This window comes from Synchiropus splendidus, chromosome 5 (genome assembly GCF_027744825.2).
Source record: "Synchiropus splendidus isolate RoL2022-P1 chromosome 5, RoL_Sspl_1.0, whole genome shotgun sequence".
NCBI lineage: Eukaryota > Metazoa > Chordata > Actinopteri > Syngnathiformes > Callionymidae > Synchiropus > Synchiropus splendidus.
In genome coordinates this window covers 28,549,616-28,568,697 of record NC_071338.1, presented here as the reverse complement: position 1 = coordinate 28,568,697, position 19,082 = coordinate 28,549,616, and the positions used below count along the sequence as shown (strand labels likewise).

General features: G+C 44.9%; 3 protein-coding genes across 3 annotated transcripts; 2 read left to right on the top strand and 1 right to left on the bottom strand.

Annotated features, from left to right (window-relative positions):
* The first annotated feature begins 350 nt into the window (after positions 1-350).
* Positions 351-6,998, top strand: atmin (ATM interactor). Its single transcript, XM_053865436.1, has 4 exons — positions 351-734; positions 2,671-2,796; positions 2,968-3,167; positions 3,989-6,998. The coding sequence occupies exons 1-4, from the start codon at positions 522-524 to the stop codon at positions 5,646-5,648; spliced, it is 2,199 nt and encodes a 732-aa protein (XP_053721411.1). The 5' UTR covers positions 351-521; the 3' UTR covers positions 5,649-6,998.
* Positions 6,999-8,994: 1,996 nt separating this feature from the next.
* Positions 8,995-11,834, bottom strand: LOC128759427 (uncharacterized). Its single transcript, XM_053866360.1, has 4 exons — positions 11,753-11,834; positions 11,218-11,398; positions 10,578-10,754; positions 8,995-9,724 (listed from the first exon to the last, which is right to left on the bottom strand). The coding sequence occupies exons 3-4, from the start codon at positions 10,746-10,748 to the stop codon at positions 9,068-9,070; spliced, it is 828 nt and encodes a 275-aa protein (XP_053722335.1). The 5' UTR covers positions 10,749-10,754; positions 11,218-11,398; positions 11,753-11,834; the 3' UTR covers positions 8,995-9,067.
* Positions 11,835-11,901: 67 nt separating this feature from the next.
* LOC128758869 (protein phosphatase 1 regulatory subunit 3E) lies at positions 11,902-16,205 on the top strand. Its single transcript, XM_053865314.1, has one exon. The coding sequence runs from the start codon at positions 12,384-12,386 to the stop codon at positions 13,308-13,310; it is 927 nt and encodes a 308-aa protein (XP_053721289.1). The 5' UTR covers positions 11,902-12,383; the 3' UTR covers positions 13,311-16,205.
* Positions 16,206-19,082: the final 2,877 nt, after the last annotated feature.

Here is a 19,082-nt window from a genome sequence, read left to right as displayed (position 1 = left end):
GGTACACATGATTTCAATTGAGACAGTCAATTGTTTTATGGTAAATTTGCTAATAAATGTCAGATTTTATCTCAATAATTGCATATTTTTTAATCTATTATCTGCATTATAATTGAAATTTTAGTTTAAAAAAAAAAGTTTTATATTAAAACTAACCCATTTCACTCCAGTTCAACATGCACATTTTATGCCTATGTGTAAAGAGTGAACACATTTATAATACATTCAACAAATGCAATCTTATTCTCAAAGAATTTTCGTCATTAATTCTGAGTTTCACGCAGCATCGACACCGCATCCGAACTCCGGACAACGCCACTAAAGCGGAAGTAAGCGCCTCTTACCGGACGTGACGTAATCGAAAGCCTCGCTGCAGAGGCGAGCAGCGGCTAACGGGCTAAGCTTGCAGCCTTCCAGTCAAAGCCGAGGGACGTTATGTCACGGCTCATTCATGCCTGCCGCCGGCGCCGCGCTGCTCTTTACCGCCGCAGACACCAGAGAACCGCCACTACCACAGAAACATGGCTGAAGTGAAGGGAGCGCCACCAGCCGGCGGCAGCCCGGGGACTCACGGGGAGGCGCTGGCGCAGCCTCGGGAAATGATCAAGCCCAGCATCACCGAACTGACCAAAGAAGTGAGGACCAACATCCTCTGCACCGTGGAAGGATGCGGCAAGATCCTGCCCAACTCTCCAGCCCTCAACATGCACCTGGTCAAGTCCCACCGAGTGAAGGTAACGCGTCCGCGTAGCTTTGTTGTGCTAACTTGTAAACATGGAGGCAAACGCCAGTCAGCCATCTCCCAACACCGTCTCAGGCGTCTGCCTCTCCGTTTGTACACGCGCCCTCACTCATCTTAACGGTAGTTTGATCAACTCGATCACGGTCTTATCATCGGATGATTGGTTGAGCGGACCAGTCTTCAGGTCCTCTGAAGGCTTGGCATTGATTCGCTGCGTGTTTGTTTGATGTCTCATCTGGTCATTGTGTGTTTGCTCCGCTTTCATCAAAGACGTGGCAGCACTTGGACTGGACTCTTCCTCTGAGTGAGCTCCATCATTATTTGTGCTCGGGAGTCACGAACATTCCCCGGCATGAAAGAAGTGCTGTGTTCTGTTGTCGCTGACAGGGCACAACACTTGTGTTTCATTCCCAGATGGCTCACACGAGAGCAGTATGCCATGTCTACCAAGTATAGCTGGTCACTCTGTAGATTCTGAGAGAGAAACAAACGGCAAGTTCATCGGTGGGATGTCCCTTCACCTTCTAACTGACTGAAGGTGAACATATGTTGTCTGAACCAGGGGCTCAGAACCTTTCTGATCTCAGGGCCCACCTTTCCCAGAACAAATGGCCCCGGGGCCCATTCAAGTACTAGAACTGATTCATGACTCCTGATTTCATTTGTGATCAATAGCCGTATTTCATCTACTTACACGTAAACAAACTAAAACCCTGTGAAATGACATGAAATCATCACAAAGATATTTGTCGTTGACAGGTCCAACCAGCTGCAGAACCAGGTGCACGTCATGTTTATGAAATTTACTAAAGAAAAAAATACACTTGATGCAAACTGTGCAACATTGGAAAAACTGAATTAAATTCTGAATAAAATAAATATAATAAAACCATGTATAGATATTATAAAATAAAAATAATACATTTCAATGAAACTCCAAAGAAGAATGTAAATGAAAGTATCGCCATAAAATGTTCTAATTATTTTTCAAAACTGCTTCAACAGGTGCTTTCATGAACAGTTTTTACTTTTGAGGGCGTCATCACTGTCTTTATCGTTTTTTTTCTTTTCAAGAACTTCTCCATAGTTGTTAACTATCACAGATTTGCAGCTGTCAAGTCAATTCAGTGACACACACTGCCACCATACGTGGCTAATGTATTAAAGCGTTTTGCAGCCCACGTGACCCAGAGGTCTGAAACAAAAAAACTTTTAGCGGTCCAACCATTGCCCCCAAGCCTTTGGTTAAGAATCACTGGTCTAAACTGATGCGTTTAAAATGAATGTTGATTCCTGACCGATTCATGGCACATACTTTAGTCCCCTCTCCCTCTTGTATCTATCTACTGTTGGGCCTGGATCTCATGGTCATGATCAGAAGCACTCTCTGTGATCAGGGTGACATTTAGCAGAAATATATTCAGCGACACAAATGAAACTCTGTTTGCACAACAGCCACTGATCCAGTAAGCAACACAACTGGGTCTGTATCAAAATGACTCAAGCTGCAGCCCACACTCAGAAGGCAGCTCAGCATTCATCATCAAAGGAACGAAAAGTGGGAGCCATCTAGAGATGATCTGATCCTCGATCGTAATGCGATAAGCTCCGAACCTCGGACGCAACAAGGCTGAATTATTCATGGATTTTGTCTGTATTTTTGTCTTATTTTTTTTATTGATGAATTTGTGATCAGTCCTTTTTATTTTATTTTATTTTATTTTTGTCTGCACGTTTTCCAAAGCACTTTGCTAGTTGGTGGGACCCCCCACTGACAAAATCCACATTCTAGTCAAAGTAAACATAGAAAAGATATCAAGTAAAACACTTCCCCCACCGTTGGTAGAGTTTGCCAAATCTACAAAATGTCCTTTAAATGCAAATGAATGTGTTAAAGTCATCATAGTTTTTCCTCCCTCTCTTCTCAGGACGGTCTCGTCAATCCCACGGTCAGAAAGGACATGAAGGCCTGCAAGAAGCTTTACTGCTGTCCCATCGAGGGCTGTCCCCGGGGCCCGAACAGACCCTTCTCTCAGTTCTCTCTGGTCAAACAAGTCAGTGAACACTTGTGAAGTACCGAGACATGCTTCTTTACTCTACTAGGTTACATAGTATTCAAAGAACTTTTGATATTGATGCACTTCTAAGCTCTGGGATTTTACCCAAGCAACTAGTGCTGACCATGTCATTGACTCCTCCTCCTCCTCCTCCTCCTGTTTCCTCAGCACTTCATGAAGATGCATGCAGAGAAGAAGCACAAGTGCTCCAAGTGCAATAATGGCTACAGCACAGAGTGGGACCTCAAACGGCATGTTGAAGACTGTGGCAAAACCTACCAGTGCACCTGTGGTTGCCCGTACGCCAGCAGGGCGGCGCTGCTCTCACATATCTACAGGACCGGACATGAGATCCCTACAGAGCACAGGCAAGTGAATGCATCAACCACTGACCCCATTTCATTGGTGGATTGGTTCAGTTTCCTCTGTAGCTTTTCCATTACAAAACCTGATCTGAGCAATGTTTACTGATTCATGACTTCTGATTTCATTTGTGATCAACAACCATATTTAATCTACTCACACGTAAACAAACTAAAACCTCGTGAAATGGCATGAAACCATGTGATAATCTCAAAGATATTTGTCATCGAAAAGTCCACCCAGCAGCAGAACCAGGTGCAAGTCATGTTCATCACATTTACTAGAGAAAAAAAGAAAAAAAATACATTTGATGCAAACTGTGGAGAAAATTGGAAAAACTGAATAAAATTCTAAATAAAATACATATAATAAAACCATGTATAAATATAACATAATATAAACATAAAATAAAAATTATATATTTTACTTAAACTCCAAAGAAGATATAAGTAAAGTGTAAATGAAAGTATCGCCATAAAATGAATTTTCAAACCTGCTTCAACAGGTGCTTTCATGAACAGTTTTTACTGTTGGGGTGGTGACATCATTTTTTCTTTTCAAGAACTTCTCCGTAGTTGCTCACTATCACAGATTTGCAGCTGTCAAGTCAATTCAGTGACTCACTACAGCCACCATACGTGGCTAATGTACAGTATTAAAACTGAACATAAAAGGTGTACAACAAAAAAGGCACTTCATTGGTAAATTGGTTCATTTTCTTCTGTAGCTTTTCGATCACAAAACCTGGACTAAGCAATGTTTAAGGCTTAGCACTGTGAGAGGACGTTATTGGAACTCTGAAAATGTGTTTTCTTGGGTGTTGCAGAATTCCCCCGGTTAAAAAGCGGAAGCTGGAGAAGCAGATAAGTGGCTCTGAAAAGGTGAAAGACAGGGAAGTGACTTGTGAGATGCTCGATTTGACTGCCGATGTTAATGCCAGTCTGAGGTCAAACCCACGCAAGAACCTCCAAAAGCCGCTTTTACCCAAACCCAAGATTGCTTTAGTCAGCGTGCCTGTGATGCAGCTGGCTCACCTCCCGGTCCTCCTCCCGTCCTCAGACAGCGGCTCTTTGAGGCCTGTCGTCCTGGCAGTAGACAGCCAGGGTTCGGTTGGCACCCTGCACCTCCTGCCTCAAGCCTCCGGAGCTGTGGTCCCCCAGCTGGAAACTACACATGTCAGCATGCCCACTTCTCGCTCTTGTCTGGGGCCCATCAGCACCGGGGTGCAGGTCAATCTTGGAATGGTGGATGAGACGGCGGGTCTTCTTGGAGCACAAAGAGGAAGGAGCACATCCACCAACATCCAGACGGAAAAGTCGTTCCTCTCCAAAATCCCTGCGGCAGTTGGCGAGGGGATGGGCTTGTGCTCTGGCGGCGAGTCTGCGGTTTCCTCTTGCTCTCAGACTGACATCAGTGTGAGCGCGCAGATCCTCCTGCCAGTCAATGTTGAGACCCAGACCTTCTCATCAGGGGTGAAGGACACATCGACCATCGGAGCTCAGACAGACGGAAGCCCAGGCCAGCGTTCCACCTCGCCTGGACCCGCGAACCGAACGCGGCAGACTCAAACCTGCCTCTTGCCACAGTCAGAAAACCAGGGGATCACTTGCACCAGCCCCTTTTCAGCTGACGCTCTCACCGTCTCCACTCAAACAGCGGTGGATGTTGGAGAGCCTCTAGCAAGTCACCCGTTGTACGAGCACTCCAAGTCGGCGGGGGGCACGTGCTTTGGGGTGCAGACGGACGAGCTCAACGGCAACAACGTGGCGGACAACCAGACTCAAACGATGACGTTGTTGAATGATCTGGAGAACATTCTCTCTGCTCACCAAGAGCTCAGCGACAGCTCGGTGAGCTGCGCGTCGGGCCTGGGTCCCGGTCAGGAACAGCACAGCAGCATTGACTTTGACTTTGAGGAGTTCCTCAAGGCCGTGCACATTCAGACGCAGACTGAGGAGAGTGACCTGGAAGGCCTGGCCGCTGACACGCCTCTGGAGTCTTTAGATATCCAGACTCAGACTGACTTCCTGCTGATGGACGAGCTGGACCAAAGCGTCGGACCAAACCGAGCCCAAGCCAGCGACCTGGAGCTCTTTGATATCCAAACCCAGACTGACCTCAACTTCCTGCTCAGCGCCGGAACTCACATGCCGCTGAGCAGCATCCTGCGCCACCCGAGCTTTTCGATGAGCACAGAGTCGTCCGACACGGAAACCCAAACGGACCTTCCTGCATTTGTCCCGCAACAGACCCCGGTCGGCCACGGCGACAGCGCCAGGCTCCTGAACAGCACAGAGACACAGACCAACCAGGCGGGCGGCCTCGGACACCTTTTTCTGACCAGCAACGAAACCCAAACGGTCATGGATGACTTCACGACGGCCGACCTGGCGTGGAACATGGTGTCCCACTTCAGCTCGGTGGAGACCCAAACGTGCGAGGAGCTCTGCGCTCTCTTTCAGCCCCACGAGAAACCCAACAGCTGAAGCTTCAGCCGGACTCCCCTGAAGCGTCTCTCCTCCGTCTGCCTCTTCGTGTGAGAGGATCCCGCCGCCTCACCTCCAGCGGTCCGCGGCTTTCCCAACAAGTCCGAAAGCTGTTTGATCATTCCAAAAGGGCGAGTTCCGAGTCTGCAGCCTGACAGCATTGTGCACTTTATGAGCTTAAATCACAGCCACCCTAAGCTTTTGACAGTTTACATATTTATTTGCACAGAAATGTATCATTACGTGTCTTGTCTTTGGAAGGTTTGTTTGTTTCAGTGTCCGACTACTTCTCGGTTCCTTTAGTCGGCGTTCCCTGGAACGTTCTGAGCTCTGTTAAGTCGTGTAGATTGTAGTGGGTCTACTTTGGAAACGTGCATGTAACTGTTACTGTGGTAGCACAATGTCTTTAGATCTACTGATGTACGCGTGAGACCTGCTGACCTGTGAGAGCATGTGAGGGAGGTGGGCTCGAGCTTCAGCCGTGTGAGCTGAAAGATGAAGTCTGTTTCTCTTGGCTGAACTGATCAGGCGGGTGTTCAGGTCAGAGTCGTCATTTATTCATGTGACTTTTCTCAAGTGTCTGCTGACTAGCGCAGCGCTAGGCCGCTTTTCTTCACGCCCACCAGTTCCTTGTGTATCAAAGTTTCTTTATTTTGCACTGATCGTGTGAACTGAACCAGTGGCATTGTGGGCAACTGCTGTGTGTTCTACGTGGGTTTTGGTGCCTTAAATGAATCGCTTACCTTCGCTCACCGAGGAACGAGCTGCTGCTTCTGTCTTGTGTTAGTTTGGCGGAAGGAATCTTTGCTCATTTACTTTGCATGTTCAGTTCTGTTTTCATGTCCCTTGCATGAATGTCTGTAAATAATGCCAAGGAGCATTGAAGCAGAGAGGATTTTGTTGTCAGTGTTGCTGTTGAAAACTAAAGATTGTGCAGCGTTTCTGTTGACTGTGTCTTCCAGGCCACGAGATTTAGTTGTTGTTTCTGTCCATGACTGCCGTCTGTTCACGTGGCAGAGCAGAGATTTCGTTCCAAAACCTTACTGTGTTTGATGCCTTTTCTTTCACAAAACATGAGCTGTTTTGTATCGCATGCTGACAGATTGCAGCATAGCTTATTGATGACTGCTCTTGGTTTTTGTTGCTGTTTCACCGAAAGCTACTCTTGAATTGATGCCAATAAACATCTGGAAAATGAACAAGTGAAGCGTCTGTTTTCCCAAATTCTATTAATCAGACAGTGTTTTAATAACTTAATACGTGTGTCATACCATGACTTGTTTTTAAACTTATCCGGCTTCAAGAACACGAGGAGACATTCCTCGACCAACACTGTAATTATGAGTCGGATCTGTGCGAACAAGCACTTGAAAATCTGTGAGTCGTTCTGGAGAAGGTCCTTGAGTCATTATGTTTTAAGCACCGGAAAATACTAGGAAAGTGCTCCGGGGATCCTGACGCACGTCAGAAATATGAAAACGTATGAGAAGAACCACCTAAGTTTGAGAAATATATCATCCATTTAATGGAAAACCAAGCCAAAAATGGTCTCACATTTGTATAAAAGACTAATGGTGGATATTCATAGTGGATAATAGTCTGCATATTAAACAGCAGTGGGAACTTGAACTTAATATTACAATTGAAGATGATATGTGTGCTCGGGGTGTCGCAGGGGGATTGGTGGCCGGTGACGGAAGGACTTTGACTGGAAGTTGGAGAAATTGTGACATGCCAGGAGACCATATTTTCTGGGTTTATCCAGTGGTGAAAGCATTTTAGGAAGACATCAAAACTGAAATGGGGAAAAATTACAGAGCAAGATATGAACCCATCATTGTTTATATTGGAAGTCATACCTGAAAACTTGTTTAGAAAGACTCAAAGATGTCGATTACATGTGCATGTGTTTTGTTCAATGTGTTTTGTTTTTCTTATTTTATTTCATTTTATTTTTTGTATTTTTAGGCAATTACAATGTTCTATTGCTTGGTTAGTGTCATGGCCAAATGTCAGTGTAATTGCCTGTCAAATATTACAAATGGCAAATAAAGTGAACAAAAAAAACAGAAATATAAATCACTGGACTGAGGGCTGCAGCAGTGAAATGAATTCTCTATCAACTCGTAAAATGCAGTTTGTAGATAGTGCCAGCAGGTTTCTCTCATCTTCTGAAGACAAGAAACAAGTCAAACAGAAACTGAGAACATTTTATTGTACTGTGGCAGTGATGAGCATCATTCATGGTAAATATGTTTTCAAATACCTGATAATTCAAGTGATACATCAACCATCACAACTTCAACAAATACACAAATTTGCAACCTCAGCAAAAACACCCTCATTTGTCCAGTGTTAGCTCCTTTTTTTTAGGACGTTCAGACGGTTTGGCAGCAGTTTGTGTCGCCCTGAGTCATCAGCGGAGCTGAATGGAGACAAAGCGAGCTGTGTCCTGATATTGATAAACACGAAGTAGCACAGAGTCACACTTTCATTCCCTTTATGAGGTCGTTACAGCGTTGCTTGGAAACAACAACTGCTTCGGAAGCACTTGTGGGAACATACGTCCAAGAGCCCTGAAGTTGCATCGCTCTCTGTTCTGGAAGAGATTTTTTCTTTTCTTTTCTTTTTTTTTTATCACGTCATGTTGCTGCTTCAAATCCACACTGCTAAAATATTGATGAAAAAAAGAAGAAGGTCAGGCAATGTCATGGAAACCAGCTTCTTCTCTGCTCCAAGTCTGCAACAAACTCTGTGTTCTGAGGCGAAAACATTGAATGAAGTGGTGACACTTCCATTATTACCCTGCCTTTGTTTCTTATTGCTTCATTCCAAGCATTGCTGGCCACAAAGCAAAATTCCCTTTCACTTTGTTTGGGTTCATAACTGAAAGTGGGAACCAAAAAACAAAACAAAATAGCTGCATTATAACTGATCTATTGCATTTCAATCGCAATATTTGACTCCAGAATTAGCAAACTGAAGTTGTGTAGGTGAAAGAAAATTGCTGTTTTTATTAATACCAATATAGTCACACACTAATGTATCACTGGATGCGATAGTTAGGTCACAGCTAGCGTGTGTGGGTGGCTGTGTGTCCCTTTACAAATGAGACAAGACATGTTTTTGGAGCTGTATTTAAGTCCATATGGCCGTCAGACTTTGTTTATTTTATTTTATTTTATTTTATTTTATTTTATGTCAGCGCTTCATTCCAAAGCACTTTCCTATTTGGTGGGATCCCCACTGACCATGGCAATACATTGGATTCTGATTCTGGTATGAGTTCAAGGATGTCATGATACTGACAAGTTTCAGATAAGCCTTATCCTCAAGTGTCACTGGCTATAGAAAACGCATACATTTTTTAACTTGCTGGTGGAATCTTGCATGCGTCAACGTCCTTCAGCAGCTCCCATTCAGGAGAAGAGGCACTTGGGCTGCATGTTGGCTCGGGCGGTGGGGACCGCTTTACCCAGTGAGTAGTGTGCGGCCTCAGGTCTGGACGGCGTGAGGTATCTCTTCGGCACGGATGCGGAGAACAGGTAGGTGTGTTGACCCGCCGCGCTCCTAGATGCGTGGTTGATGTGGTGCAAGGGCAGATCTTGACAGGCATCGGCACGGAAGCCTTTCTTCCTGTCCAACGTGTGATGCAAAATCTCCTCACCTCCCTTCCTGCTGCCAGCCTGGTCTGAGGTACAATGAGGCGACTTTATCGGTGGTAGAAATGTAAAGTTCTTGATGGGAACTGCTGCGTTGTTTGGCCTGTGGACATGCTTCGGTGGCTTGACTGGTCTGGGGAGGTACTGAGGCTGTGCAGACGTCCGGGCCACCTCTTTCCTCTCCTCTGCTGCTGTGGTCTTCAGCCCACTGGACACGGCCACAGACGTGTTCTTTTGGCTTGTGTGTTCCTGGTCACACAGGTGTGTGCTCTTGGAAGGCTGGGTTTGGTTATCGCCGTGGTCCGTTGGGCTTTTAGCAGAAAGCAGACTGGAGCTCTCCAGATGGGCTTTGCTGTCTCTGTGCTGAGACTGAGGCGTGATGCCCAGTGGAGACCCTCTGTCCCAGCCTCGAACCTGAGAGGGAAACGCAGAGTCACAAAGTGAAAGACACGATCAAAACAAGAGCTGAATTGAGCCGCGCTGTTATCAACAGTCAAACTTCAAACACAAGTTAAGCTGAGGTAACTAAGACATGAAAGTAAATAACATTTGAGTTGAAGATTCATCTGTTTAAAACAGGAGCTGGGCAACTCCAGGTTAGTCATCCTCCTATAACAGAACTGAGCAAAGTGCGGCCCGGGGGCCATATGTGGCCCGATGCCTGTATTTTCATGGCCCTTTTGACATCAGACTAAAACTATAACTGATATGTTGTAATTTTTCTGCTTTTGTTTTAGTTCTTTCTCTATTAGTCACCACCACCTCAGCAGTAAATATAGCATGTTTTTGTTTGAAAGCCAGGCTATTTTTTGTTTTTCTTGTTCCTCATTGAAGGAATATTGAAAATATATTTTTGAAATAAATTGCCTTTTTATCTTGAACGTCTGGTCCATAGTTATGTTGATTTATTTTCAAATTAAATTCATATAAAATGAAATATGTCAATAAGTTTCATGGCATATTTACGCTTCTTTAGGTTTTGTCCTTATTACTCAAGTATATATTTTGGATGTTTTTCAGTCATGCTTTGTAGTCATCGCTGTTTTCCTTTTGATGATGGCCCCTCACAACAGTTACAGTTTCTAATGTGGCCCTTTAGGAAATAAAATTGCCGACCTCTGTGCTAAAACATGGTTGACATCTTCAACATGATTAGGAAAACATGCGAATAATGTGGGAATAGTGCTGTTGTGAACACATGAACACTATTATATTTACTTTTAAACAACAGTTATTGAGGTCAGAAAGTAAGTTGGTTGATGCTTACGGCTTCCTCACAGCCAGACAGAGCCTGGAAAGGCTGGAGTTGCTGGAAGAAAACCTCATCGCTGATGGCCAGCAGGGCTTCCACGTGGCTTCTCTCCGACCTGCACCGGAGCTCCTGCGGGACTGGACTCTCCCTGTGGGACCTGAGTTGGTGTTCCTCTGTGCTTGCCATTTTATGCTGAGCTCAACATACACATAAACATAGATCTAAATTAACATGACATCTTTTTTTTTCATGAATAGAAGTAGGTAACAGAGACAAGAGTTATTTTGTAAATACCCCATTAATGTCACTTACTGAGGTTTATACAGTGGCATGCTTTTTAGTAGCAATATTTAATTATTATGAATTGTTACGCCTAAAATAAATACAATCTTCGTTTGTTTTAAGGGAAATATCAGTACCTGCAACAGAATAAATAAAACAAGTGAATTAAAAGTGAAATAACTTCAAACAAAAAGTTGCGTAAATGTTTTAAATTGTTGCCACATTCATTTATTGTCCATTTTGAACTGCATTATGTATATATTTTTTTGTTACTATCGTTTAATTTGGGAAGGAAAAGTCACTGTCTCTTAGGTAAACTCGTGAAAATAAACTGTCACCGACAAAAAAGACGAGTCTCAGTCATTTTACTCACCAGCAGTTTGTTCAGTCCATTTTATGTTTGTTTCCCGTCCCGGCCGCTGTTATTATCTATAATCCAAGTGTTTACTCGTAACGGCAGTCGCAGAGGACACCGGAAATACTTTGGGATGCAAACATGGACGCCGTCGTCATGACAACCGGGGTTTGTTTATGTTTTTCAATTCTTTATCCCACTGTAAGAATTAAACATACAGTCATGAACAAGCCCATTACAATGTCAAATTGCTGTACAGGTATATGTGGATGGACGACATAAATATCAGAAACATAAAAATTAAGATGACAATAATAATAATCATCATAATAATAATAATAGTCATAATAACAACAACAAAATTACAAACAAAAATAAAACAAGATGAAAAATAAAATATAGATATTAACGCTAGATGATAAAATGATTTAAATGAAGACTTTTGAATTATTTTTATTATTTTTAAAATGAATGATTAAACAAACTGGAGGTAAATGCTAGTCATATAAACCAAAAACAACATTGTTCCAAAGTAGTTATTATTTGTAATTACTTAGTTAGTCACAGATCTCTGAAAATCTTCCCAACAGGGCAAAGCCAGAAGAGCGGTGAAGTGGATCGTCATGGCAACCGAGTGCGGCCAGTTGTGAAGTCACAGAAGGGGCGTGTCAGATGCTGCCGGTCGGATTAGGTAATACTCCGCTCGGTTAAAAGAAGCTTCGTCTGTAGTTCACGTCATGTCAGAGCAAACCGCCGGCGAGGCAGCGTCGCTGGGCTGTACTCTGCGTCACTACGCGGCGATAATTTGCGTGCGTTTTGCGGTGTCATCTTGTGGAAGAGCGGACGTTTGGTTTGGCACGTACACCTACGGAGAGCGGCGCACGTGCCGCTTCCGCGTCACGCCATGACAGTTGCGCAGCAAGAGGCGCGCGAACAGCACAAACGGCACAAAACGGCAAGAGCCTCGCTGAGACGTCCAATGAGTGGCGGGACTGTTTTTTCCCACTCGGATCGGAGTCAGACCCGTCTCAGCCGGATTATTGGCACCAGCTGCAACGGCTGCGCTGATTGGTCCGGAGCAGCCGAGTGACGCGAGCGCAGCGCCTATCGACGGCCGCGACGCTGACACCTGCGGACGGCGCTTCTTCATCACGAGCGCACCGGCCGCTTCTGCAGTGCAGTGTATGGAAGCCGAGCGCGCGCGCCCTGCCGTGGCCATGCTGCCCCCGAAGAACTGCCTGCCCAGGAACTACAGCTGCATCGCGGGGCTCTTCGGGAGTCTGGCGGCGGCGAACCCGCGGCTGGAGGATGGGGAGGACTTGGACCTGGTGAACGGGACCTGCGAGCCCATCGAGAGCCCCGTGGTGGATGAGAGACCGCGCGGCAGGGAGGTCTTCCTCAAGCCGCCGCCGCAGAGTCCCAACCTGCGGCGGAGGTGCAAGTCCCTGCCGACACCCACGGAGCGCGCCAAGTTAGAGATCTCACGCGCCAGGAGCCCGAGCAGTCAGAAGAAAGTCCGGTTCGCGGACTCTCTGGGTTTGGAGCTCATCTCCGTCAAACATTTCGACGACTCGGACGCGCCGGAGGTGCCGGAGCGCATCTTGGCCAAACTGCCCAGAGCGCCCGCGCAGCTGAACCACCTGAACACCAGGTTCCCGCGGGCTCCGGCCCAGTCCGTGTTCATGGAGCTGCAGTTCTCCAGCCCCGGCTCTCTTCCTGGCTTCGAGCAGAAGGTGAGGGAAGTGAAAGTTCTGCTGGAGAGCGTCGAGTCGGACGAGTTCAGCCTGTCCGGATTCGTGCGCGTCTTGAACCTGGCCTTCGAGAAGAGCGTGTCTTTGCGCTACTCGCTCAACAACTGGATCACCTTCATGGACAGCTTGGCGTCTTACGTCCCCAACTCCAGCGACGGCGAGACCGACAGGTTCTCCTTCAAGGTGGTGATGCCCAGCTACCCGGAGAACGGAGGGAGCCTGCAGTTCGCCATCAAGTACTGTGTCGGCGGCCAGGAGTTTTGGGACAATAACAACGGGAACAACTACAAAGTTCGGCGGCACAAGTTCAAGATGTCTCCACCGCGGGAGTGGGAGAACGGCTGGATTCACTTCATCTGAGATGTCTTCCTTGCTTCATGCTCTGGTGGTAGCAATTGTTCTTGGTATCCAGGCCCGGTTCCAATGAACCAGAGGGCCTGGGCAAAGACATCTTAAAGGGAGCGTTTTAAGTCATGTAATGCATTTGTTTAGAACATGCTCCCACTCGGTTCTGCCAGTCCAGCTCCCTTAAATCTGACCCTCTTTCTCCCTTGCAGTGTCTCTGGATGGTTTGGCATGTTTCAGTGCAGAGCCTGTGATGCACATTGTGCGGGAATAAGTCACACTGCGCAGTTATTTTGTTCACTCAGTGTAACAAGTGTGGTTCTATATATACACGGAGCGATAGGAGTCCGAGCTGGTCCGCACATTAGGCAGACTAAACGGCCTGACCGCACCTTTCCTGATGAAATGAGTCCCAGTAAAAACAACAGACCCTACTAATATAGTGTGTTTAAGGTGCTGGAGTTTTGGGTGAGGCTTTGAAAAATGATTTTTTTTTTGTACCGGCTGAAGAATCCCAAGGTCACCTCGGAATTCCCTTAAAAGTAAGAGACCTACTTTTGGCACATGTTAGAATTCAACTCCAGCCTGTAAAGAATGATTTAAATCGCATCTTCACACACTTGAGAGCCAGGAATGAAGCGTTTTTGTGTTTGTGAAGTGTTTTTTTTTTTTCACTGAGCGTTCAAGAGGTTCTCAGTGCGGGATGTTGTGAGATAAACTGCCTTGATGTCGGGGCTCCTGTACAGCTCACTGCCCTTTGGGAGGGCATGCTCTTGTTATGTAATGTCCAGACACGTGACGGAGCGAACGTGCCAGGCAGCATCCCTGATCCTGACGGGGAAGAGCTGTGCATTTATTTGGCCAAGCACTCGGCTGCTGACGGTATTTTAGGTCTGTTGTTGCACACGACGTCTGGAGGAGACGCAGGAATCCTCTTGGCTGACGTTATGTCACTGCTAATCTCCTGCAGCCTGGGGAAGACGCCACTCTGTGACATCCATGGGTGTGTTCGCTTCCTCCTGATAGAACATTAAATGCCTTATATTCAGAGCCATGGTGCGGAAATCTCTGCGCCAGGAATGGTATCTTTCCTCTCTTTAGCCCGGGTGAATTTGAGGGCTAGATTGCAGGCGAAAACATGGCCAAGTATCATTTGTAATTTCCTCGAGGCTGCTTCGTTTTAAACATTGGTAGCGATTTTTACATGTATGCATCAGCACTTTGCGGAAGAGTCGCTGAATAGTCAATTCAGTTTGTATCTGAACTGTAAATGTGAAGATGCTGTGTTCGGATAGTTAAGCTTCTCTTCATTTCAGCACCTATTTCTCAGTGATTCCTAAGATTTAGATGGCATTTCACCGCTATAAAAATGTTCACTTTTAGGGAGGCAGACTTCTGAACACCCTGGAAAATAACCTTTCAGCTTTGTTTGTGTCCAGCAACGATTGAAGACATTCATAGAGACCCCTTTTTTCAGTTGTGGCTGTTAGATTCAAGGTCGTCTCTTGCCCTCCGTGTCACAGCCTTATCATTCATATGAAACAATTTGACATTATTGAGCTCAATTACCAAAAAAAAAAACATAAGAGATTTGCCTTCGCCGCTGCCCAAAAATGTATCATCACATTTTCATCTTTGAGAATTTTTTTTTTTTTTTGCAAACTGTGTCGAACCAACTTCCGAAGTATCGTTACTCACTGTGCAAGAGTCAAGACCTGGTGGTTCAGTATTATATGCTACTTGAGCCTTTACTGTTTCTCCTGTGTCGGAACACAAGTGTGCGCATGCCTTTAAGTGCAGTCTTCAGTCCACCAGTTCTTTACTGACTCCCCTTGTTTACATCAGCGACGCCTCAGATTCTCTCTCTCAGATGTGGTGTGAGAAACAAACCTGGAGTCGTTTCTTGTCAAGGAGCAGTTCGCCACGTGTTCATTGAACTCCACTGTGGATTTGAGTCTGGTCGTGATAGAAACTAGTTTTGTCAGTGAAAAAAGTGAGTCGTCGAAATGTGTTCGCTTCAGTCTGTGTTCCACCTTCAATGCAGTTTGAAACCAGAGCGCCTGCTTTCTTCTGTAGCAGTTTTCATTTAACACACCATTGTGCAGGTTCGAATCTCACCGTCGCCGTAGTCACAACCCACTTTATTGCACACTTGATGCAAAGCAAGCTGTATAGATACTGTATAAATGTCTTCTTGTTTCATATTGAATGTCTTCCTGTTGCAGTTCTCCGTGTATTCTAGACGATTGGACTGTATTGTCGGAGTGAAATTAATGATATTGTGAATTAACAGAGCTTTTGTATATTCATCCTCAACTGTTTTCTAAAAGCACACGTTCATCCTTTCTATCCATGAACCCACTTTAAATGGGACAGATGAAAGGTGCAGTCGTGTAATGAGGCGATGAGTTGTAGCTGAATGAGTTGTAGATGAGTCTAAAGAAACGTTGGAAGCAAGTTAATACTGCCTTAAATAGTTGCGTCACAGGTGGAAGTGCTTGATAGACCAGGAAGTGGTTGAGAATACGTGCTACTCGACACGTGTCGACACATGATTGTATACTGAGCAGTTTAATGCACTTTGAGCGATGAGCAGAAGGGACGGGTTGAGGTTTTCTCTGAGGTGTAATAGCGAATATATATATATTTTTTATCCTGCTTAGCTGCTCTCTCTCCCGCAAAGAAAAGCCTTGATCAGTTTGTTGACCATTTATATTTTGTTTTTTTCCCCGTGTACATTCTATGCAACCTTTCCTGTGGTGTCCTCATCTATCTGTTCTGTGTGCTGTTCATATGTTAGCACTGACTTTCTGCCATGTTTGCATGAACATCTGGATCACAACTTTATTTTTAGCTTTCCATTAATCTTTGTAAAACGACGCTGAATTAAAATGTTGTGTGACACAAGAAGGGTTGTGTTGTTTTGACTCAGCAGCGCTGCTGTAGCAGGCTGGAGAGGGATCCATTCATGAAGCTGCTCACTGCAGTGGGCTGTCGTCATCGCCGCTGTGGTCCAGACTGCAGACATGCCCTTCACTTGATCAATGGCTGAAGTCACGCCCACTCTCCTCTCTGAATCGAAGGTTTGTAGGTCAGGGAGGTCAAACTAGGACACCTGTGGATTGTTGAAAGAACTAAATGCTACAAGTCTATGGATATTTTAAAACAATTCTCCACCCTAAAAAAGTGACATTTGAATTCATGTATGAATATAAAAGTTGTAGGCTAAAACAAGTTTTCAAAAAAAAAAAAAATTCAGTGGATATGAACAAGATAGGCATAATAAATAAATAAATAGACATAAAAAGATTTTTAAGGGTCTCAAAGCAACAAAGCAAGTATGAAAAAAATGAGAATATAGTTTTTTTTAAAAAGCCAATAATTATCAGAGAGAAATGCTAACAAAAAGTGTCAAAAAAGAAATGACATGTCGAAGAAATTCTTAAAAAAAAAAACAAAATTATGAATTTTTTTTTTAATTGAATAAAATCAAATCATACTAAACAGAATTGCCAAAGTAGTAGTAACAGAAGTTTAGACACCACTACAGCTACTATTGTCAGAACACTGTACAGTTGGGGTGATTTCCACGGTCAGTCCCACGCTGCAGGCAAACCATGTAGCGGAGTAGCTTCAGTGCCAATTTTAAATGATCAATTTAGCAACATGAGGCTCAATGAGGATCTGCGATGTTTATATCCTGGAGCAGTTTCAGGAAACTCACTGAAGAAGCCGTTGGAGCCGCAGCTATCAGCCTCCATATGGCTAGTCACTGAAATCCCACGGTGAGATTCCCATTTAATTCGGTAATAGCAACCTCTCAGCAGAGCCATTCAAGCGTTAAACCACACTTTCCCACAGAATACAAATGAGAGTGGATTAAATCATCGGTCGACTGCGAAACGCTTCATCTGGATTTCAAGGCTTTGGAAGCTGGAATCGGCTTTGCAGGACATCGGCCTGTTATGCAACGTGGGGGATCATGTGATGAAGAGGATGATGCGGCGATTCTTTCATGCCGGGACGCCTGCTGATGGCGCTGCATCCGCTGAATTTCCACCTGCCCCTCTAATGGCCCTAAAAAAGCAGCCAAGTCAGTGCCCACAAATAGTTCATGATTCGGCTTTAAATAATTTATGCGGGGCATTTGTTGAAATGCAATACCAGGGGTGAATGGTGAGCAGGCAGCAGCCGGGGCTTGAGTTGGGGATGTCCATTACTGGGGCACTGAAGAGCATCTAATGTTAATAATTCATTCGCTGAAACGTCAACTTTTTCTGTATAATCCTCCTGTTCCAAATGCTCTCCCTCCGAAGAAGCGGCCCACATCCACGGTTACGCAGCCACAGAGATAAAGATCAGGTGTGGCAGCAGTCAGGCCAGATCTTTGTCACCAGCTGCTTGCTAATGTTGTCTTTGCAACATTGACTTTTTTGCCAAGAGCAGCTCCCATTTTCATCGACAAATATTGAACTTTCTGCTTGTTTTCTTATCTCTGCGTGATCTTTTATACATTCTAAACCTGATGACGTCCTGGTACCTCAAGGTTCTCGCCTGAGAATTGTGGAAATAAAAGAAGAGCATGAAATAAAGAACACAAGACGATCAAGATTTTTATTTTTTTAAATTGAGCCTTAACTAACCTCAACAACAACAACAGCGACATTTCTCTATATCTATATCTATATCTAAGCGTCCGGGCTCCATCAACACCAAAGGAGCATTTCAATTCCATAAGTGCTTGTTTGAATAAAGCTTGTGTGCTTTCACACGAAGCACGTCCGTGTTTGCCGCTCATTATAATGAAAGAGTAGCTAAACACATTGTCAACTAAAAGATGAACAGTTGGTGCCAAATGTACACTACTAGTAGTTGTGAGGCGGTTGTTGTGAGGTGGCGACTTTTTTGGGGAGAGAACCAAAGCAGACTGGGCTGTGATGTCATTGTTTTTAAAAAATATGTGGCTCCACAAAAAGTATCCGACGTAAGGACGAAAGGCCTGGCCGACACAGAACATCCTGAATACGACCACCTCCTCGTGGATGAGGCCTTTTGAGTCTGTGAATCCCAAAGAAGGATGGAGCATGAGCGCAACACTACACTGCCAAAAGGACACTGAATGAGTCCGTCCTGTCCCCAAGAGGCAGCTTAGTTATGGGTCAGTGTTGCTACCCTAGTTTTCCTGTAGACTACTATAATACTTATTAAAATAGGTGTCTCAAGGGAAATCCAGAAATCTTCGCTAAGACTGAGCTCCCACTGCATATTTCAGCTCAAAACTATCAGGTCATCACTGGTCCCTTTGATAGGAAATTCTGAAAAATAACAGTTGGTAAGCAAAATGGTGACGTCCACAAAAGCAATTCCCACACTCGCCTAGTCCAAATACAAGCATAAGTAAGTACAAAAAAAAACACAAAGGGACAGATGGTATTTATTCCGAAACTATGGCCGTTCAGGGAAGCCATCTTGGATTTTCAGTTCTCCAACGTTGCGACTTGACATCTGATATCCAACCTCCTGCCGAACGTCCTGGCTTTCCTTTCGGATATTCCCCCGTCTAAGTATGAGTGGAACGCTCCACGATTTACAACTAACCAAAAACAACTCCTTGCTCACGGGCAACAATGTCTGGCATGTTTCGGCAGCAGGTGCTGTCCTGTCGTTTGTTTGCACTGACGCAAAACAAGATGTCTGACATTCCCTGACACAGAACAAATATTCCACCTCTCCCAGCACATTTGCTGAACATGACTTTGCACTGTTGCTCTGCAATGACAGTTGGAT

Excerpts from the sequence above, each read along its gene's own strand:
- atmin (XM_053865436.1), top strand. The coding sequence starts at position 522 with ATGGCTGAAGTGAAGGGAGCGCCACCAGCCGGCGGCAGCCCGGGGACT. Across the intron at positions 735-2,670 it reads TCAAGTCCCACCGAGTGAAG|GACGGTCTCGTCAATCCCAC; the intron begins GTAACGCGTCCG and ends CTCTCTTCTCAG. Across the intron at positions 3,168-3,988 it reads GAGATCCCTACAGAGCACAG|AATTCCCCCGGTTAAAAAGC; the intron begins GCAAGTGAATGC and ends TGGGTGTTGCAG.
- LOC128759427 (XM_053866360.1), bottom strand. The coding sequence starts at position 10,748 with ATGGCAAGCACAGAGGAACACCAACTCAGGTCCCACAGGGAGAGTCCA. Across the intron at positions 9,725-10,577 it reads TGTCTGGCTGTGAGGAAGCC|GTTCGAGGCTGGGACAGAGG; the intron begins GTAAGCATCAAC and ends TTTCCCTCTCAG.
- LOC128758869 (XM_053865314.1), top strand. The coding sequence starts at position 12,384 with ATGGAAGCCGAGCGCGCGCGCCCTGCCGTGGCCATGCTGCCCCCGAAG.